This window comes from Ranitomeya imitator, chromosome 1 (genome assembly GCF_032444005.1).
Source record: "Ranitomeya imitator isolate aRanImi1 chromosome 1, aRanImi1.pri, whole genome shotgun sequence".
Taxonomy (NCBI): Eukaryota; Metazoa; Chordata; class Amphibia; order Anura; family Dendrobatidae; genus Ranitomeya; species Ranitomeya imitator.
This window is the reverse complement of record NC_091282.1, coordinates 637,559,092-637,581,925: the sequence shown is the minus strand read 5'-3', so window position 1 is coordinate 637,581,925 and position 22,834 is coordinate 637,559,092. Positions and strand designations below refer to the sequence as shown.

Genomic DNA, 22,834 nt, shown 5'->3' with positions numbered 1-22,834 from the left:
TAAAAAGCAAATCAAGGCAGCAAATATTGAGACAGAGAGACTCATTGCCAGAGAGAGTAAAAATAATCCTAAAATATTCTTTAACTACATAAATAGTAAGAAACTAAAAAATGATAGTGGTGGCCTCCTTAAAAATAGTCTGGGTGAGATGGTGGATGAGGATGAGGAAAAAGCAAATATGCTAAATGACTTTTTTTCATCAGTATTTACACAAGAAAATCCCATGGCAGACAAAATGTCTAGTGATAAAAATTCCCAATTAAATATCACCTGCTTAACCCAGCAGGAAGTGCGGCGGCGTCTAAAAATCAATAAAATTGACAAATCTCCAGGCCCGGATGGGATACACCCTCGAGTACTGCAGGAATTAAGTACAGTCATTGATAGACCATTATTTTTAATCTTTAAAGACTCCATAATAACAGGGTCTGTACCACAGGACTGGCGTATAGCAAATGTGGTGCCAATATTCAAAAAGGGAACAAAAACTGAACTCGGAAATTATAGGCCAGTAAGCTTAACCTCTACTGTGGGTAAAATCCTGGAGGGAATTCTAAGGGACACTATACTGGAGTATCTGAAGAGGAATAACCTCATGACCCAGTATCAGCACGGGTTTACTAGGGACCGTTCATGTCAGACTAATTTGATCAGTTTCTATGAAGAGGTAAGTTCCGGATTGGACCAAGGGAACCCAGTGGATGTAGTGTATATGGACTTTTCAAAAGCTTTTGATACGGTGCCACACAAAAGGTTGATACATAAAATGAGAATAATGGGGATAGGGGAAAATATGTGCAAGTGGGTTGAGAGCTGGCTCAGGGATAGGAAACAAAGGGTGGTTATTAATGGAGCACACTCGGACTGGGTAGCGGTTAGCAGTGGGGTACCACAGGGGTCAGTATTGGGCCCTCTTCTTTTTAACATATTTATTAATGACCTTGTAGGGGGCATTCAGAGTAGAATTTCAATATTTGCAGATGACACTAAACTCTGCAGGGTAATCAATACAGAGGAGGACAATTTTATATTACAGGATGATTTATGTAAACTAGAAGCTTGGGCTGATAAATGGCAAATGAGCTTTAATGGGGATAAATGTAAGGTCATGCACTTGGGTAGAAGTAATAAGATGTATAATTATGTGCTTAATTCTAAAACTCTGGGCAAAACCGTCAATGAAAAAGACCTGGGTGTATGGGTGGATGACAAACTCATATTCAGGGGCCAGTGTCAGGCAGCTGCTACAAAGGCAAATAAAATAATGGGATGCATTAAAAGAGGCATAGATGCTCATGAGGAGAATATAATTTTACCTCTATACAAGTCACTAGTTCGACCACACTTAGAATACTGTGCACAGTTCTGGTCTCTGGTGTTTAAGAAAGACATAGCTGAACTGGAGCGGGTGCAGAGAAGAGGGACCAAGATTATTAGAGGACTGGGGGGTCTGCAATACCAAGATAGGTTATTACACTTGGGGCTATTTAGTTTGGAAAAACGAAGACTAAGGGGTGATCTTATTTTAATGTATAAATATATGAGGGGACAGTACAAAGACCTTTCTGATGATCTTTTTAATCATAGACCTGAAACAGGGACAAGGGGGCATCCTCTGCGTTTGGAGGAAAAAAGGTTTAAGCATAATAACAGACGCGGATTCTTTACTGTAAGAGCAGTGAGACTATGGAACTCTCTGCCATATGATGTTGTAATGAGTGATTCATTACTTAAATTTAAGAGGGGACTGGATACCTTTCTGGAAAAGTATAATGTTACAGGGTATATACACTAGATTCCTTGATAGGGCGTTGATCCAGGGAACTAGTCTGATTGCCGTATGTGGAGTCGGGAAGGAATTTTTTTTCCCCAATGTGGAGCTTACTCTTTGCCACATGGGTTTTTTTTTGCCTTCCTCTGGATCAACATGTTAGGGCATGTTAGGTTAGGCTATGGGTTGAACTAGATGGACATATAGTCTTCCTTCAACCTTAATAACTATGTAACTATGTAACTATGTATGGAGCATCTTATGGGGCCATAATCAACATTTGTGCAGCATTATATGGGGCATATTTTAATATGGAGCATCTTATGGGGCCATCATGAACTGTATGGAGCATTATATGGGGCATATTTTGTATGGAGCATCTTATGGGGCCCATCATGAACGGTATGGAGCATTATATGGGGATCCTGATTGAATATGGATATTCAAAAACACTTAACCTACTGATGTCTCAATTAATTTTACTTTTATTGGTATCTATTTTTATTTTTGACATTTACCGGTATCTGCTGCATTTTCCACCCTAGGCTTATACTCGAGTCATTAAGTTTTCCGAGTTTTTTGTGGCAAAATTAGGGGTCTCGGCTTATACTCGGGTCGGCTTATACTCGAGTATATACGGTATTTTACATGTTTTGACATATTTATCCCTTTATTGGTGGGAGGCCCCCTGCTTGGTGGGTGGCCCAGGGCCCGGGCCCCTTGGACCCCCCGTAAATCCGGGCCTGCCATTTAGTAAAGATGGGGGTATGTCCCTGGAGCGGCCTCAGACACAGGGCCATGCGTTTCGGTACCGGGCCTCTCTGGTTCGGTTCTGAAGCTGTCACGGTGGCTAGGCCCGGTCCGTGACCCTGCTAAGGGGCGTCCAGAGAAGGTGAAAAAGCAGTCTGTCAGGGGTTCGTGACTCCACCTGTGGTGTTCGGTCAGGGTGACCAATGCTGCTGTGGGGTCCGCTGGGGTGATGGAATGGCAGCTGGATGGTATACCTTCCCACAGGTGAAGTATGTCCCCAGGGCTTCCCAGTAAGGTAGATGGTGATGGTGTGAGGTGCACTTAATAACGAGGACACAAGGTTGCAGTCTCTTTACCTTTTTACTGAAGGCTTCAATATACTCAGTCCAGAGCACGTTCCACCGGGCTATCAGAGACCGGCCGGTCCGATGGGCACATCCAGAGTTTCCCTCGCAGATGGAAATCGTTGCCTACCAATAGCGCCTGTGTGTTGTAGTCCTACCCTGCTGAGCATTCGGAATAGTCCTCACAACTGCTGTTCTCGTTCATTCGTTCTCTACAGCTTTCTCTCTCTCTCTCGTTCTTTTGTTCCAGATGTTGCTAGTTTCTAACTTCCCCCAGGTATATTTTGGCTAGGACGCCACCCGTTTGACGGGAAGGCTTGGAGGTCTTCCGGGACCCTAGAGACGCCCCTCTCCCAATGTTGCCCCCTATGTCTTCGTAGGTGTAGAAGGTAGACAGCCAACCTATAATCAACTGTCCAGCAGAATTTGAAGTAAGGCCTGAAGTCAGTTACTCCTACGGTGATCCGGCCACCGACTACGCGCCTCAGTAAGATGTTACCTTCTCTCTCTCGGCACGACCCTTACTGGCTCTTTGTGCTGATCTCATTTACACTGTTCCACAATATTCTTCCCTTCGTTTCTCTTTCTTAGGACACCGCCGCAAGGTGTGCAGGCGCGGTTCCGTTACGTTCTGCTCTGTTCGCTAGGCACCTGCCAGGTTCCCACGCCTGACAGGGACCCCCCTGTGCCTTCTCCCTGCAACACCCCCTGCCACGGGATGTTGCCTGGTTCCAACCCAGTCAGCTTCTGACTAACTTCCTCCCCAGTCCCTAGTTTTACCAGTGTGAGGAGTGGCCCAATAAATAAAGCCTTTTTCTCCCCCTAGTTGCCGGAGTGTGAAGTGTAATGTGTTCTGGTGATACCTGGTCAGGAGAACTCTTTAGTGCCATCGGACATACCGCTACTCTCCCTAGAGCCATACTGCAACGACCAGGTCTCTGGGGCGCTGCATCCCAATTTCACCTGGGTCCTTTGTATAGCGCCAACATATTCTGCAGCGCTGTACAGAAATGATCACCATTTACAACGATCCCTGTCCATAATGGAGCCCATGATCCATTTTCTGTATTTAGGACACAAACGCACACGGGAAACCCAATAACCTCTTAGTATATTTTTGGACGGTAGGAGAAAACCAAGAAGAATAGAGGAACCACTTGCAAACAAAAGGAGAACATACAGACTCCATGCAGATGTAATCCTTATCCAGAATTAAACTTTTACCACCATTTGTATAAAATGACTTTCAGGCTATGTCCGAGTGCAGACTCATCCTTAACTATCGCATTGCTGCAGCACGTAAGAATATGCGCTTCTGTACACCTGGCTGACATGATTATGTCAAGGCTTTTCCCGTCATCTACTCCCAGCTACATTTTGCATTTGCACAGGGTGGGATGATAATAATATAATCATGCAAAACCTGTTTTTCAGTGCTGTGCTCACACAGGCTGCCTGGTGTTTCTGAGAACATTTAAAAAAAAATAAATCAATACTGCCTCCTGGTGGTTATATACAATCTTTTTTATCAGGGGTAGATACTGCCACAGGAGTGGCCCTAGTGCAAGAAGTTGGTTTGTGACCCCCTCTCTCTTCTCTATAACAAAGCACCAAAAGTCATAATGCACATACATAGTTACAGATGAAGCAAATGTTAATGTTAACATCATTTTGTATCCCGATAAATGGTTGATACAAAAATGGCAAAATGTACTATTTTGTTTTGAAATATCATTCTGTGCCACAAAAGGACAGAAATATAATTTTTTTTATAATCTGTAAAATTTCCATTTTGAAGTACAGATTACTGTTTGGTTACTAGTGTATTGTTATATGACCAGTTACGTTTTGATTACTTCTTTTATGTATTTTGGCCATAATTTAACAGTTATTTTGCCCCTTTTTTGGAGGGAAAAGTGTTTTGTTTTTAGGCGCTTTTATCTTTGTCCCAAATTGATTATGGATTTTTTGCCATTTTTACATTATTTTAGTACAAATTTTGTGAGGTTTGCTTGATAATGTAGTAGTTGTTTTTATTATCTGGATGTTTTCGGCTAACTCATCACTTGCAAGTTTTCAAAATGTCCCAACATTTTTTGACAATTGTGCTCCAGTACCCTAATGGAGCTCAAAACCTGTCTAAATCAACACTCCATTTTCTTTTATGTTTCAAAGAGTATTGAAGGGTCATGCAATATTTAATTATAAAAATTAGAAAAAGAGCAAATAAAAATGCACTAAATTTATAATTTTCATGATTTTAGCACAAAATCTACCAGTGTAAAAAAAAACGAAGTCAAGACAAAAATTGACTTAAAACCCCAAAAATGATGAATTGGGGCTTTTGTGTTTTACAAATCTTTTATTTTGATAAATGGTGGCTCATGGCAGGAAGACCTGTAGGTGTCACTGTTGTTACATGCCCTTACATAGTAAAATGTATGAATTCTTTAGGAACAATAGGAACTTTCATGAGTCCTTCTCTGTCCACAGGTCACCTTTCTGGTCTGTGTGGGGAAAGTGGACCACCCTGGGGCATCTGGAAAATTTTGGCTGGATGATTCCATCTCACTCGCAGCAGCCGAAATAGAATATCACCAGTCCAGTCTGTCAATGCTCCCAGCAATCTTTTCTTTTAATCTGCCATGTCAGCCTAGACCACAGTAAAGAGCCTCTACTGTAGGTAATTTTTGACATGTCTTATTTTCAAGATGCTTTTTGAGGATCCAGAATAACTCTAGATCATGTTTCAATCATTTTTTTTTCAGCTCTGCATCACTGCATCATTCTGTATCACTAGGGGAAAATGTGCCCCCATTCTATAACCTGTTACGCACCTGTCTCGGATTCGTGCCTTGCTTCTCTCACCCCAACACGCTAGACTCTGCTGTGCTCCACGTCAGGCTTTGCAGACAGCCCTGCCTGATCCCTTTTGAGCATCTACCCGGGCCTATATAGGGCCTGTCAGGACACACACCTGTGTCTTGATATTAAGACTTCAGTGTTTCTAGACTCTGTCTTCCTGTATATAACTTGACCTGCTCAGTTGCTGTCTGCCATCTCCTGTACATCGCTTGCCTGCTTGCGGTTGCCTGTATTATGCCTACCTGCCTGCAGTCTCCTGGACATTTCGTGCCTGCCTGCGTGTTCCAGCATTCTGCCTGCCTACGTTTTCTGGCATGTCTTCCACCTGCTTGCAGTTTCCTACCTGCCTATGGTCTCCTGAACGTCTCCTGCTTGCCTGCGGTTTCCTGCACCCCGCCTCCTGCAGTTCCCTGAAGTTCACCTGCTTGTGGTTTCTGCTATCTCACCTAACTCCCTGTGGTTTCCTGTATCCCGCCTACTTGCCTGCTGTCTCCTGTCTGTGTCCCATCTATCTTCTGCACCGACACCCGTGGCCCGTGTGCACACTCGGACTTTGGGCTTGGAGGATCCACCTCATTTAGGGAGTCTTACACATCCATATTTTTTAAAGGGGACTTGGTGTACTCCTGAATCCAGCAATGTTTTTGTTTTGTTCCTGTGTCTTTCCATTCCTGAAATATGGCCTCCTCTTCTCTATATGTAAATCTATTCTACTTAGCAAACTGGGTGTGATCTTCAATTATCCTCCAAGGGTGTCTGGAGGTTCCCACCCAGATGGCTAACAAAAAATAACGATTAAGATACAGGAAGAAAAGGCCATATCTCATATAACAGAGAAGCGCAGGAACAAAAAAAACAATGGAATAAGATAATCAATGTGTTCATTCACTGACAACACGCAGAGATCTTAAAAATGTGAGAAATCGTAAAACCCTAATTGAAGCATCATTTGCATTTGGTCATTTTTGTGTCTTCACTTCCTTTTGGATTACTTTACACCAAATTTATCAGAATGGGGCACAACGTTTATTGAATTTTGTGCAAGTGTAGTGATATTTTTGCCCTTTTTTTGCTTGTTTCATGCTTTTTTTAGTGTTAATATGGCACATTAGTCTTCCACTGCTCTAAAAAGATATAGAAAAATACATGACAAGTGGCTAGTGAAATACATTTCCCCTTCAAAAAAATTTTGCAACTCTATAAAAAGTCACCAGAACTTGAAAGAAGAATTCCAGACTCTTTTGGAAAGTTTCAGACATTTCCTTATGGAACTTTTTATTGCAGTGATATTCCTGGCTTTTCGTCTTAGACGAGGGCATGGTACAGTCACACAGGGGCAGTCACTGCTGACCCCTCCTATAGGCAGCACTAAGATCAGCAGCACATCAGTATCTCAGTAGAAACCATGATCTCAGGGCTGCTACCTCTCTGGCTTCTTCTACATCTGGGTAGTCCAGGTAAAGGACTCTATTTTCTTCTTATTTTAATATTTACTATGGACCTTCTATGTATTTATTTATTCTTTTGACCTTTTTTAGGTTTTTTTCCAACTCTGTTGTTGCTTTCTCTGGAGTTTTCCCTTTATATTTGAACCTGAAGCCTCCTGGTACACTTTAAGAACTTTCCCCCATAGTTTCACTCTGGATAAAAGACCATAGGTTTACTTTTTATTTCTTTGAACTGTATTACACCTTTTCAGGTTCAGGTATAGAGTGGAATTACTACAATAAACATAGACAAGCGGCCTGTAAAAAAATTATATAACTTTTGTAAAGTTGGATAACTTCTTTAACAAATGTTTATTATCCCTATTCGTAATGAATGGTTGGGGTTTTCATCCAGTCTTAGACCGTGTGCTTGTTGGTGGGTTTTTTTTTGTTTTGTTTTTTTACATTTTTCTGCTTTATCAGTTTTTCACACATGACCCCCCTCAAAAAAAATGGATGGAGTTTTCTGAAGCGACCAGTAACATCTGGCCTGTGAAAAAAAAGACAGATCTTCAATGCTGTCTATGTATTGCTTGTTTCTTTCGTGGACCTATTCACTGAAATGGAAGAGTTTGGACATCAAAACTGGCCAGGTTCAGGCATGTTTTCCCCCATAGAATAAGCAATTGTTAAAGTCAATAATGAATGACCCTTTAAAAGGCTTGTCATATGACTTAGGATAAGAAACCAAATCAGACACTCAGTTTGCAAACACATGTTTCGGGGTGATTACCACTCATCGGTGCAAAGCAGAAAGTCTGATTCATCTAGGTGAGAGTCCTCTAAAAGGTGATTTAAAAGGTATCTCCTTGTGGAGTGTGCCATATCAGCGTAAGAAGATGCATAGACCATGCAATGCTACTCTGGGAATCCAGTCAACCTTTTAAGAGCTTTGCCATGTGACTTAGGTTAAGAATCCAAACCAGACACTCCATTTGCAGACACGTTTTGTGTTGTTTGTGGATCGCCCCCAGACACAGGGCCACGAGTTCTCGGTACCGGGCCTCTCTGGTTCGGTTCTGAGGCTGTCACGGTGGCTAGACCCGGTCCGCGACCTTGCTAAGGGGCGTCCAATAAAGATGGGACAGTTTGTCAGGGGTTCGTGACGCCACCTGTGGTGTTCGGTCAGGGTGACCGACGCTGCTGTGGGGTCCGCTGGGGTGATGGAATTGCAGCTGGATGGTATACCTTCCCACAGGTGAAGTATGTCCCCAGGGCTTCCCAGTAAGGTAGATGGTGATGGTGTGAGGTGCAGGCAATAACGAGGACACAAGGTTGCAGTCTCTTTACCTCTTTACTGAAGACTTCAGGATCCTCAATCCAGAGCACTTTTAACAGGGCTATCTGAGACCGGCCGGTCTGATGGGCACTTCCAGAGTTTCCCTCGCAGATGGAAATCGTTGCCCACCACTAGCGCCTGTGTGTTGTAGTCCTACCCTGCTGAGCATTCGGAATAGTCCTCACAACTGCTGCTCTCGTTCGTTCGTTCTCTACAGCTCTCTCTCTCTCTAGTTCCAGATGTTGCTAGTTTCTCGTCCCCCAGTATGTTTTGGCTAGGATGCACCCGTATGACGGGAAGGCTTGGAGGTCTTCCGGGACCCTAGAGACGCCCCTCTCCCAATGTTGCCCCCTAAGTCTTCTTAGGAAATTTAAGGTAGACAGCCAACCTATAATTAACTGTCCTGCGGAGTTCGAAGTCAGTTACTCCCGCGGTGTTCCGGCCACCGGCTACGTGCCTCAGTAGGATGTTGCCTCGGTCTCACGGCACGACTCCTACTGGTACTCCTTTTTGCTAGATCTTGTTTACACTGTTCCACAATATCCTTCCTTTCTTGTCTCTTTCTTAGGATACCGCTGCAAGGTAGTGCAGGCGCGGTTCCGTAACGTTCTGTTCTGTTCGCTAGGCATCTGCCAGGTTCCCACGCCTGACAGGAACCCCCCTGTGTCTTCTCCCCGCAACACCCCCTGCTACGGGATGTTGCCTGAATCCAACCCAGTCAGCTTCTGACTAACTTCCTATCCAACCCCTAGTTTTACCAGTGTGAGGAGTGGCCCAATAAATAAAGCCTTTTTCTCCCCCTAGTGGCCGGAGTGTGAAGTGTAATGTGTGCTGGTGATACCTGGTCAGGAGAATTCCTTAAGTGCCATCAGACGTACCATCACTCCCCTTACTGGCAGAGTGTCATACTGCAATGACCAGATCTCTGGGGCGCTGCATTTGCCACTCATCAGTGCAAAACAAGAGATTTATTTAGCGGGGTGAGATGCCTCTGACATGGGGTACAACAGAGTAAAAATAGGGAAAATAAAACAGGCAAAAGTATATACACCATCTAAATGTGAAATAGGGATAACATAAGCCTGCAAATGGAATTGTGGCAGACACAACAATGCTGAGAAGCAAACAACCACTAAAAAATGGTGCAATAAAGTCCATAAAGTAATTTTAAATAGCTTTATTAGTTATAAATATATAGACAACAGGTTCCTGGACAATAACAGGTTAAAAATTGCCGACAAAATGCATAGAGCGCATGGAGCCAGACAAACCTCCCCATAGCAATCACCGAGCCGCCCAATGCTGGAACAAGGTACCAATAATCATATCCCTGCATGTTCCATACTAGTAGCAGTATATCACGTATTAAATCAGGAACACACACACAGGTAAAAGTTACATGTGCATAAGTTTGTACACATCAATACCCGAAGGCAGTGACCCAGATGGATAACATACCGATGATGTAGTATGGGGACGTGTCGGCTCCAACCCACCCCAACGCGCGTTTCGGAGTGTTCCATCTTCAGGGGGCGTACAACACGAAAAGTTTCTCCTTGTGGAGATTTTTAAATCAGCATAGGGAATACATATTCTTGTCAATTTCGAGGAGAATTGAATTCCACGCAAATTTGCTCAACTTTAAATTAAATCAATTAACCTAGAAAGGCATGTACACAGAGTTTTTAGAGAAGAAACTGAGTGGAAACTCTCTAGATTCTCTTCAAAAACTTGGAGCTTCCAGTCCAAAAATTCAGCAAAAAAGACTCAATGTTCACATACCCTTTACTCCAAAGGAAGGCGTACTGGATTTTTAATAAGGATTCTTTAACACCAAAAGGGTTAATTGAACAGCATTGCCCAAATATGTTTTTTTTTACAGATCACAGTTGATGATTAACATCTTGTACTTTTATGTTTTTTTTCAGATTGCCAAATTGAGGTTTTGTGAGATTTCTCATAATATTTTATTACCTAGACGTATTGTTACCATCTTAGAGAACATACGGTTGGATTTTGATTATCTCGTGATATTCTGTAGAGCATGTGAAAATATTGACATCAGGATTGTCTTGTGATCTCGTGTGTATTCATATACACTTGTACACAGGTTATGAGGGATCTTGACAGGAGGTTGTACCAAACATCTTGGCGCACTGACCCTAGATCTCCTGTGTATGAGGCTTGTGTGGATCCTTCTGTCTTTTGATGTGATCCCACAGACGGGATGATGTGAGATCAGGGATCTATGGGGCTGGATCATCACCTCCAGAACTTCTTGCTTTTCTTTACACTGAGGATAGTTCTTAAAGAAGTTGTCCGCTACTTGGACAATTCCTTCTTATACCACACGCTTGACCCATATTAAATAATACAGACCATACTCACCTCCCGTGCCAGCGCAGTTCCCGCGGTGTCGACACTCACATACCCGGTGCTCTCATGCGTTTGTATAACACCTGAGCCCTGTGCTCAATCAGCCCTGGCGTTATTGTCTCCACCTTTGGACAAATCGAACATCAGGAGGAAGTCCGGGCTGCAGCTGCTCTTTCACTTCCCCTTGATGTTCTATTTGTCAGAAGGTGGGGACAGTGATGCCAGCACTGATTGGGCACCAGGTTCACGTGTCATAACCGCACAAGAGCCCTGGGACCGCAAGTGCGGACACTGCTGGAATGGCGCCGGCACATGACGTGGGTATAGGCTTTTATATTTAATTGGCGTCAAACATTTAGATCAAGAAGGGGTTGACTTAGTAGTGGACAACCCCTTTAATGACAATGGCTGGATGTTTGGGATCATTTCAGAATAAATTTGAAGGTAATCAGAAGCCTCGTGATGGTATTACATGATAGATAACTATCTATATTTCTCAGCATTGAGGATATCATTAATCCTGACCAAATCCTCAACTCCATTTACTCAAATGCAACCCAAACTTGCAGGACCAACCACCACGCTTTACTGTTGCTGCAGACCCTCATTATTGGGTCACTCTCCATCACATTGTGACTAGTGTTGAGCGATACCTTCCGATATCGGAAAGTATCGGTATCGGATTGGATCGGCCGATATTCGAAAAATATCGGATATCGCCGATACCGATACCCGATCCCAATGCAAGTCAATGGGACCAAAATATCGGAATTAAAATAAACCCTTTCTTTCCTTGTAGGTTCATTCTACATGAAGGAAAACAACTAAGAATAATGCAGGATGTATTTTGGGAGGTGTCGGAGACATTAAAGTCATAGAGGTTTAGCGCAATCAAATAGAATAGCCTTTTTTTTTTTTTTAAAGACGTTCGTAGTGACAAAGATATTGACTATGTAATTTTTTTTTATTTTGTCAGATATTGATATTTCACTATTCCACGCCCTTCCCCTTCTTTTTTTTTACTTTTCCCACACTTTCATCTTCATCATCATCAGCATCTTTGACATCAACTTCTTCACCTTATTCATCTTCTTCTTCATCCTTTACCTTTTTTTTTTTTTATTACATTCTTCATATTCATTTTATTCAACTATTATTATTCTTGCTATTCTACATATTCATTTTATTCAACTGTTATTATTCTTCCTATTCTACTTCTTCATCATATTCTCATTTGTGACAGGCATTCCCGTAGTTGTTATCTATAAAAGTTGGAAGATTACACCTTCCGTTCTGCCAGTCACAAAAGTTACATTTGTCCGCGTTCAGTTTGGCCTGCAGCATCAGGCTTTATCCAGGGGCACCACGAGGAGGAACGGACTCACCCCCATACACTGCTTAGTCTTCTTCTGCATATAATTTAGATAATATCTTTTGCTCTGATATTAAGTGTTATGCTTAATGTTCTTCTGCTCTTTGTTCTGCAGCCTCTTGTTCTTCTGCTTCTCGGTCTTCCATGTCGTCGTCTCCAGGGTCGTCGTCTCCAGTGTCGTCGTCTCCGCCGTCGTCGTCTCCGCCGTCGTCGTCTACGCCATCGTCGTCTACGCCGTCGTCGTCGTCGTCGTCGTCATCAGGGTGGTCTTCCGGGTCGTCGACTTTAGGGTCTTCAACTTGGAAATGTAGCAGAAGGTACAAGAAGGCTGAGAAAATGCCAAGAACCAGCTGATGGAACTGGAACTCGGATGGCTACCCGAAGGTTCAAGAGCCTATGGAACTACCGAGGACCAGCTGACGTTACTGGAACCCGGTTACTAAGCAGGAGGTACCCGTGCTAAAAAGCACTACCAAGGACCGCCTGACGTTGGCGGAACTCGGATACCCAGAAGGAGGCACCTAAGCCAAAGGCTCTGCCCGGAACCAGCTGACGTTACTGGAACCAGGATGGGGAGCAGAAGGTACAAGAGCAAAAGACACTGCCGAGAACCAGCTGACGGTACTGGAACCCGGATGGGTAGCCGAAGGTCCAAGAGCCAATGGAACTACTGAGGACCAGCTGACGTTACTGGAACCCTGTTACTAAGCAGGAGGTACCCGTGCCTGAAAGCACTACCAAGGACCACCTGACATTGGTGGAACTTGGATACCCAGAAGGAGGCACCTAAGCCAAAGGCTCTGCCTGGAACCAGCTGACGGTACTGGAACCAGGATGGGGAGCAGAAGGTACAAGAGCAAAAGACACTGCCAAGAACCAGCTGACGGTGCTGGAACCAGGTGGTGGACCCGAAGGCCCACAGGAGAGGAGAGAACAGCTAGGCCGCGAGGCAGCCGCAGTTACTGAACCCCAACAGTCCTACAGGGGGAGCTGGGCCTACTGGCACTACAGAACCAGCCTTGACTACCAGTTCACGCAGCCCACATAGGAAGCTCCTAAACTGGAGGCACCCTGGAGTTGGCTAACCCGACCGCACCACGACGGGGCAAGTATAGGCGTCTCAGTGAGCTTGACACAACCCGGAAACAGCTGACGGTGCTGAAACCAGGCTTGGCACGAGGGAGTACCTGTGACAAAAACACTGCCGAGAACCAGCTGGCGGTGCTGGAACCCGGATGCGTTGCCCCAGTGTGCAAGAGCCAATGGCACGACCGAGGACCAGCTGACGGTGCTGGAACCCGGTTACTAAGCTGTAGGTGCCCGCGCTTAAAAGCATTACCTAGGACCGCCTGGCGTTGGAGGAACTCGGATACCCAGGAGGAGGCACCTAAGCCAAAGACTCTGCCCGGAACCAGCTGGCGGTGCTGGAACCAGGTGGTGGACCCGAAGGCCCACAGGAGAGGAGAGAACAGCTAGGCCGCGAGGCAGCCGCAGTTACCAAACCCCAACAGTCCTACAGGGGGAGCTGGGCCTACTGGCACTACAGAACCAGCCTTGACTACCAGTTCACGCAGCCCACATAGGAAGCTCCTAAACTGGAGGCACCCTGGAGTTGGCTAACCCGACCGCACCACGACGGGGCAAGCATAGGCGTCTCAGTGAGCTTGACACTACCCGGAAACAGCTGACGGTGCTGGCACCAGGCTGGGCACGAGGGAGTACCCGTGACAAAAACACTGCCGAGAACCAGCTGGCGGTGCTGGAACCCGGATGCGTTGCCTATTAAAGATTGTCTTCCTACAGCCCCAACTAGCGGTGTTGGAGCAAAGGGTAAGCAGGGGGAGCAGAGTGTAGGCCGAAGCCTGCACTGGAGTCAGCTTTTTGTCTGCGTTGCGTTTGCAGGACACTTTGCCGGCTACACAGTGGGGGAACAGCAGGCGGTGCTGAACCCCACTAACACATTGGCTGGTGTTTTTCTCTGTGCAGCTAGCACTTCCGGGCAAAAACTAGCGTTGTTAGAGCCCAGGGTCAGCAGGAGGAGGAGAGGAGCAGAGTGTAGGCCGAAGCCTAGTTGAACCAATTTCAAAGGTAACCTTTAACCCCCCCTCAGGTGTTACAAAGTACAAGAGCCACACCTTGTGCAGCATTAATGCTGCACTAGTCAAAGGTTGTTCTATTAATTTGTCTACTTGCACACGCTGAATGCAACACGTACACAATTTAGCCCATTCTACAGTCAAACTGTAGTTGAGGCGTGACTTGTATTTTTAAGGAGACGCAGCACAGGTGTCCCAAATAACGCCTTGGTGCTTGGCGCAGCTTCCTGAGCGTTGTTTTTTGCTGTACAGGAGTCTGCACTCTTGTGTTATCCCTTGGCAATGCCCTGTTAGCGCTGCCCGTCTTATGACCTCATTTCATGTTGGCCGCTGCGGTTAACGATGGCCATAAATCCCAGACCCACAGTGCCTTTTCATAAAGTCACACTGCGGTGCTGGGATTCGTGGCCTTGATCAGTAAATATTTTTGCCGCTCACACACGTCCTTACACCTGCTTCAGACTGGGCGGCCTCTGCTGATCCCTTTTCGCATGCCGCGGCCATGAGGCCGCACAGTCTGAAGAAGGCGGAAGGAGATGAGTGACGACAGGCGAACATATGCACTGCTCGTGCCCATAAACCACACCCTCGCTGACAAAATAAATAAGACAACGAGGGGCATTGTTTCTAGCAGGGCGGATGCACAGCCAGCTAACCAATGATGTCAAAAGACGGGAAACGCTACCAAGGGGGGTGCTGCGTATCATTAGAAAGGAAAGTCACACCTCAGGGACAGTGGAATGGTCTCAATGAGACACATTTTTTACGTGTTGAGTTCCACGTGGGCAAGGAGAAAAAGTCAGCCACCTTGTACAAATGCAGCAGTACTGCTGAACAAGGTGGCTGTTATACATAGAAACACCTGGGGGTGGGGGGCAGGCTCCCTTCAATTTCAGTTCATGTGCCTGCGTGGCGTTTGCAGGTCACGTTGCCGGCTACACAGCAGGGGAACAGCTGGCGGTGCTGAACCCCACTGACACATTGGCTGGTGTTTTTCTCTGTGCAGCTAGCACTTCCAGGCTACAACTGGCGGTGTTATGAGCCCAGGGTCAGCAGGAGGAGGAGAGGAGCAGAGTGTAGGCCGAAGCCTGCACTGGTGGCAGCTTTTGTTCGGTTGTGCCTGCGTGGCGTTTGCAGGTCACGTTGCCGACTACACAGCAGGGGAACAGCTGGCGGTGCTGAACCCCACTAACACATTGGCTGGTGTTTTTCTCTGTGCAGCTAGCACATCCGGGCAAAAACTGGAGGTGTTAGAGACCAGGGTCAGCAGGAGGAGGAGAGGAGCAGAGTGTAGGCCGAAGCCTAGTAGAACCAATTTCAAAGGTAACCTTTAACCCCCCCCTCAGGTGTTGCAAGGTACAAGAGCCACACCTTGTGCAGCATTAATGCTGCACAAGTAAAAGGTTGCTCTATAAATTTTGCGCCTTGCACACGCTGAATAAAACACGTACACTATTTAGCCCATTATACTGTCAAACAGTAGTGGAGGCGTGACTTGTCTTTTTAAGGAGACGCAGCACAGGTGTCATAATTTACACCTAGGTGCTGTGCGCAGCTTCCTGAGCGTTGTTATTTGCTGTACAGGAGTCTGCGCTCTTGTTATCCCTTGGCCATGCGCTGTGAGCGATGTTTGTCTTCTGACCTCATTTCATGTTGGCCGGTGCTGTTAGCAATGGCCATGAATCCCAGGCCCGCAGTGTGTTTTCAAAAAATCACACTGCGTGGCTGGGATTCGTGGCCTTGTGAAGTAAATATTTTTGCCGCTCACACATGTCCTTACACCTGCTTCAAACTGGGCTGCCTCATCTGATCCCTTATCGCATGCCGCGGCCATGAGGCCACCCAGTCTGAAGAAGGTGGAAGGAGATGAGTTAAGACTGGCGAACATATGCACTGCACATGCCCATCAATCACACCCTCGCAGCCAAAATATATGAGACAACGAGGGGGGTTGTTTCTAGCAGGGCGGACGCACAGGCGCAGCCAGCTAACCAATGATGTCAAAAGACGGGCAGCGCTACCAAGGGTGGTGCTGCGTATCATTAGAAAGGAAAGTCACACCTCAGGGACATTGTAATGCTCTGTAATGAGACCCATATTTTACGTGTTTAATTCAACGTGGGCAAGGAGAAAAAATCAGCCACCTTGTACAAATGCAGCAGTACTGCTGTACAAGGTGGCTGTTGTACATAGAAACACCTGGGGGGGTGGTGCCAGGTTCCCTTTAATTTCAGTTCAGGTGCCTGCATGGCGTTTGCAGGACACGTTGCCAGCTACACAGCAGGGGAACAGCTGGCGGTGCTGAACCCCACTGACACATTGACTGGTGTTTTTCTCTGTGCAGCTAGCACTTCCAGGCTACAACTGGCGGTGTTATGAGCCCTGGGTCAGCAGGAGGAGGAGAGGAGCAGAGTGTAGGCCGAGGCCTGCACTGGTGGCAGCTTTTGGTCAGTTGTGCCAGCGTGGCTTGTGCTGGACACGATGCCGGCTACACAGCAGGGGAACAGCTGGCGGTGCTGAACCCCACTAACACATTGGCGGGTGTTTTTCTCTGTGCAGCCAGCACTTCCAGGCTACAACTGGCGGTGTTATAGCCCAGGGTCAGCAGGAGGAGGAGAGGAGCAGAGTGTAGGCCGAAGCCTGCACTGGTGGCAGCTTTTGGTCGGTTGTGCCAGCGTGGCTTGTGCTGGACACGTTGCCGACTACACAGCAGGGGAACAGCTGGCGGTGCTGAACCCCACTGACACAATGGTGGGTGTTTTTCTCTGTGCAGCCAGCACTTCCGGGCCCCAACTGCCGTAGTTAGAGCCCAGGGTCTGCAGGAGGAGCAGAGTGTAGGCGGAAGCCTACTTGAACCAATTTCAAAGGTAACCTTTAACCCACCCCTCAGGTGTTACAATGTTGAAGAGCCACACCTTGTGCAACAGTAAAGCTCCACAAGTTAAAGGTTGCTCTTTAAGTTTTGCTCATTGCACACGCAGCTTGAAAGACGTACACAATTTAGCCCATTGAACAGTAGTTCAGTTCTATATTGGAGGCGTGACTTGTCTTTTTAAGGAGACGCAGCACAGGTGCACATAAATAACGCCTTGGTGCTGGGCGCAGCCTCCTGAGCGTTGTTATTTGCTGTACAGGAATCTGCGCTATTGTGATCCCTTGGGCATGCGCTGTGAGCGCTGCCTGTCTTCTCACCTCATTTCATGTTGGCCGGTGCGGTTATCAATGGCCATGAATCCCAGGCCCGCAGTGTGTTTTCAAAAAAGCACACTGCGTGGCTGGGATTCGTGGCCTTGTGCAGTAAATATGTTTGCCGCTCACACATGTCCTTACAGCTGCTTCAGACTGGGCGGCCTCAGCTGATCCCTTATCGCCTGCCACGGCCATGAGGCCGCACAGTCTGAAGAAGGCGGAAGGAGATGAGTTAAGACAGGCGAACATATGCACTGCACATGCCCATCAATATTGTGTCGGGTAGGGCGGACGCACAGGCAGCCAACCAATGATGTCAGAAGACGGGCAGCGCTACCAAGGGTGGTGCTGCGTACCATTAGAAAGGAAAGTCACGCCTCAGCGACAGTGGAATGGTCTCAATGAGACACATTTTGTACGTGTTGAGTTCCACGTGGGCAAGGACAAAAAGTCAGCCACCTTGTACAAATGCAGCATTACTGCTGTACAAGGTAGCTGTTATACATAGAAACACCTTGGGGTGTGTGGCAGGGTCCCTTTAATTTCAGTTCATGTGCCTGCGTGGCGTTTGCAGGTCACGTTGCCGGCTACACAGCAGGGGAACAGCTGGCAGTGCTGAACCCCACTAACACATTGGCTGGTGATTTTCTCTGTTCAGCTAGCACTTCCGGGCAAAAACTAGCGGTGTTTGAGCCCAGGGGCAGCAGGAGGAGGAGAGGAGCAGAGTGTAGGCCGAAGCCTGCACTGGTGGCAGCTTTTGGTCGGTTGTGCCAGCATGGCTTGTGCTGGACACGTTGCCGACTACACAGCAGGGGAACAGCTGGCGGTGCTGAACCCCACTGACACATCAGCTAGTGTTTTTTCTGTGTAGACAACACTTCCAGGTGGCAACTGACAGTGTTGAAACCCAGGGAATCAAAGAGGAGCAGAGTGTAGGCCGAAGCCTGCAGTGGAGCAAGTTGAAAGGGAACCTTTAACCCCCCCCCCAGGCATTTGTTGCTGAAAGAGCCATCTTGTACAGCAGTAATAGTGCACATGGAAAATAGTGGCTCCTAAAATTTTGCTCCTTGCAAACGCTGAAGTACACACTCATATAATGTGTCCCCTCACACCGTCAAACCGTCCCGGAAGTGGGACTTTCCTTTGTAATGTGACACAGCACAGCCGTCATTCCAACCCCCTTGGTGCCGTGTGCCACCTCCTCAACGTTGTTTCATTCTGTCACGGAGCCCGCGCTGTAATGTTATCCCTTGGCCATGCACAGTTAGCGTTGCCCGTCTTCTGACATCATTTAGGTGTGAGGCTGGCAGTGCCTGTGCGTCCAAGCTGCCCGAGATCCAACCTCGCAGTGTCATCTAATGTAATCCCACTGCGGGCCTGGGATCCACGGGCATGCGCAGTGCATATCATCGCCTCTCACTCCCCTCCTTCCTGCTTCTTCAGACTGTGCGGCGTCACGGCCGTGGCATGCTATTAGGGATCAGCTGACGCCGCCTAGTCTGAAGAAGCGTGAAGAAAGGGAGTGAGAGGCTAGTATATGCACTGCGCATGGCCATGGATACCAGGCCCACTGTGGGATCACATTAGACGACACTGCGAGGTGGGATTTCGGGCAGCGTGGACGCACAGGCGCAGCCAGGCCGACAACAAATGATGTCAGAGGACGGGCAGTGCAAACTGTGCATGGCCAAGGGATAACATAACAGCGCAGGGTCCATGACGGAATCAAACAACGCTAAGGAGGCAGCGCACGCAGGGGCGGATTATCAGAGGGTCAATATGGGCGGTAGCCCAGGGCCCAGTGGTCTGGGGGGGCCCTGGGCTACCGCAGATTAACCCTCTGATAATCCTCTGTGACTGCCCGCCGGGCGGCGTTTATGTGCCCCCCGGACCCGGTGGGCAGAGAGAGGGGGCCCGCATTGGGCCCCTTCTCATCTGCTCACCGGGCCCCTTCCGGCGCTGCGGCGGTTTCCTATTGATGTGCGGGCGCGCGCCCGCACATCAATAGTTAACAACACCAGCCGCCAGCCAATTGGAGGCTGGCAGCTGATGTCGGCCGCAGCGCACACGTCGCCGGCGTCTGACGTCATTGTCAGTCGCCGGCGAGTGTGCTGCAGAAGGGAGCAGCTCGCCGCCTGGAGCGTGGACAGGTGAGGAGACTGGTTTTTTTTTTTGGATCAGTTATTATCGGTGCGGTGGACACACTGGGGGGCAATGCTGGAGGACACTGGGGCAGATTGGAGGACACACTGGGGGCAATGCTGGAGACACTGGGGCAGATTGGAGGACACACTGGGGGGCAATACTGGAGACACTGGGGCAGATTGGAGGACACACTGGGGGGCAATGCTGGAGACAGTAGGGCAGATTGGAGGACACACTGGGGGCAATGCTGGAGACAGTAGGGCAGATTAGAGGACACACTGGGGGCAATGCTGGAGACACTGGGGCAGATTGGAGGACACACTGGGGGCAATGCTGGAGACAGTAGGGTAGATTGGAGGACACACTGGGGGGCAATGCTGGAGACACTGGGGCAGATTGGAGGACACACTGGGGGCAATGCTGGAGACAGTGGGGCAGATTGGAGGACACTGGGGGGGCAATGCTGGAGGACACAGTGGGGCAGATTGCTGGAGACAGTGGGGCAGATTGCTGGAGACAGTGGGGCAGATTGCTGGAGACAGTGGGGCAGAATGCTGGAGACAGTGAGGCAGATTGGAGGACACACTGGGGGGCAATGCTGGAGACACTGGGGCAGATTGGAGGACACACTGGGGGCAATGCTGGAGACAGTGGGGCAATGCTGGAGACAGTGGGGCAGATTGCTGTAGGACACACTGGGGGGCAATGCTGGAAGACACACTGGGGGCAATGCTGGAGACAGTGGGGCAGATTGCTGGAGACAGTGGGGCAGATTGCTGGAGACAGTGGGGCAGATTGCTGGAGGACACACTGGGGGCAGATTGCTGGAGGACACACTGGGGGCAGATTGCTGGAGGACACACTGGGGGCAGATTGCTGGAGACAGTGGGGCAGATTGCTGGAGACAGTGGGGCAATGCTGGAGACAGTGGGGCAGATTGCTGGAGGACACACTGGGGGCAGATTGCTGGAGGACACACTGGGGGCAGATTGCTGGAGACACTGGGGGCAGATTGCTGGAGACACTGGGGCAGATTGCTGGAGACACTGGGGCAGATGATTGCTGGAGACACTGGGGCAGATGATTGCTGGACACACTGGGGCAATGCTGGATACACTGGGGCAGATGATTGCTGGACACACTGGGGCAATGCTGGAGACACTGGGCCAGATTGCTGGACACACTGGTGGTAATATGCTGGACACACTGGGGCAGATTGCTGGACACACTGTCTGGGGGCAATATACTGGACATACTGGGGCAGATTGCTGGACACACTGGGGGTAATATGCTGGACACACTGGCGGCAGGACTGGAGGCATGGGCAGAATGTAGACACGGGGCATGATTGGAGACATGGGGCAGGATGGATACGATGGAGACAGATGGGGCAGGATGTGGAGATCATATGGGGTATGGCTGGAGCCAGGAATGCGATAAACGGAGCCAGGGTGGGGAATATTATTACCATAGGGGCTAATTAAGGGATATTGTTACTGCAGTGATGTATTTATTTTATTTTTTGAGTATACTGTTTTAAATGGGGGGGCGGTCCTGTTATTGTGCAGAGTGACACTATATCGCCTTTTTATCTTCATGTGGTGTAATGTAGAAGTTGTGAAAAATTAAGTAATGTGTTCTGCAAGTGGAGCTCGAGATAACTGTGTTATTTCCTGCAGAAACGAGTCCTGGCTGGAAGGAATGATGGCGGTCTGTGCTGGATGAAAGATGAAGGACTTCACCTAGAGACGTCACTGGTGAGTCCGTGTTACCTATACACTGACACTATACACTGTATACTATATAGAGGTCCTGTGTATAATGTCACCAGTGATCTCAGTATTACCTCTACACAGACACTGCATACTAAGTACAGATCTCCTGTGAATACTGGCACTTATGGTGATAGTATTGTGTTTTTGTTTTTATATTACTGATCAGTATTGTGGTACTCAGTCACTATGTGGTGGTAATATGTGGTCTGGAAATGGTGTTGTGGTATTTGTCCCTTGTATGTGCTATTTGGTCACCAAGTGGTAATATGTGGTCTTGACATGGTGTTGTGGTATTTGTTCCTTGCATGTGATATTATTCGATCACTGTGGTTGTAATTTGTGGTCTGGTCACGGTGCGGTTGTATTTGTTCCTTGTATGTGATATTATTGGTCAAGATATACCTAAATTGTATTGCAGATTTTAACAAATATTTAATAGGTTACAGTAGAGTAGGGCCCGGCCATTTTTCTGGTATAATCTGGTTCGGGTATATCATGACCCCCGTCACATGACCCCCGTCACATGACCCCCGTCATATGACCCCCGTCACATGACCCCCGTCACATGACCCCCGTCACATGACCGGGGGGGGCCCACAGTGTGTGAACAGCCCGGGGCCCTGGCTACCCTTAATCCACCCCTGAGCGCACGGTGCCAAGGGGGTAGCAATGACGGCTGTGCTGCGTCACATTACAAAGGAAAGTCCCACCTCCGGGACGGTTGGATGGTGTGAGGGGACACATTACATGAGTGTGTAGTTCAGCTTTTGCAAGGAGCATAATTTCAAGAGCGACCTTTACCTTGTGCAGTATTAGTGCTGCACAAGGTGGCTCTTTCAGTAACAAACGCCTGGGGGGGGAGGGGGACAGGTCCCCTTACATTTTAGTTGTGCCAGCGTGGCGGTCGCATGACACGTTGCCGGATACACAGCTGGGGATCGGCTGACGTTACTGAACCCCAATAACAGAGGAGCGACTGTTGACTGTGCAGACAGCACTTCCAGGCACCAACTGGCGGTGTTAGAGCCCAGGGACAGCAGGAGGAGCAGATTGGAGGTATTGCCGCACACACAGCTGGGGATCAGCTGACGTTACTGAACCCCAATAACAGAGGAGCGACTGTTGACTGTGCAGACAGCACTTCCAGGCACCAACTGGCGGTGTTAGAGCCCAGGGACAGCAGGAGGAGCAGAGGAACAGAGTGTAGGCCGAAGCATGATTGGAGCAAGTTGAAAGGGAACCTTTAACCCCCCCCCCTTAAGACGTTTGTAGCTGAAAGAGCCATCTTGTGCAGCACTAAGGATGCAAAAGGAAAAGGTTGCTCTTTTAATTATGCTCCTTGCAAACACAGAAGTAAACACTAAAAATGTGTCCCCTTATACCGT

The 22,834-nt window shown here is 47.9% G+C and overlaps 1 protein-coding gene across 1 annotated transcript in view; it reads left to right on the top strand.

The window, feature by feature from the left end:
* Positions 1–7,104: 7,104 nt before the first annotated feature.
* LOC138638195 (phospholipase A2 inhibitor and Ly6/PLAUR domain-containing protein-like) overlaps positions 7,105–22,834 on the top strand; it is a 72,263-nt gene continuing 56,533 nt past the window's right edge. Inside the window, exon 1 of the mRNA XM_069727301.1 lies at positions 7,105–7,187. Coding sequence (XP_069583402.1) covers positions 7,136–7,187 — 52 coding nt within the window. The 5' untranslated portion in view covers positions 7,105–7,135. The remainder of the gene's footprint in view (positions 7,188–22,834) is intronic.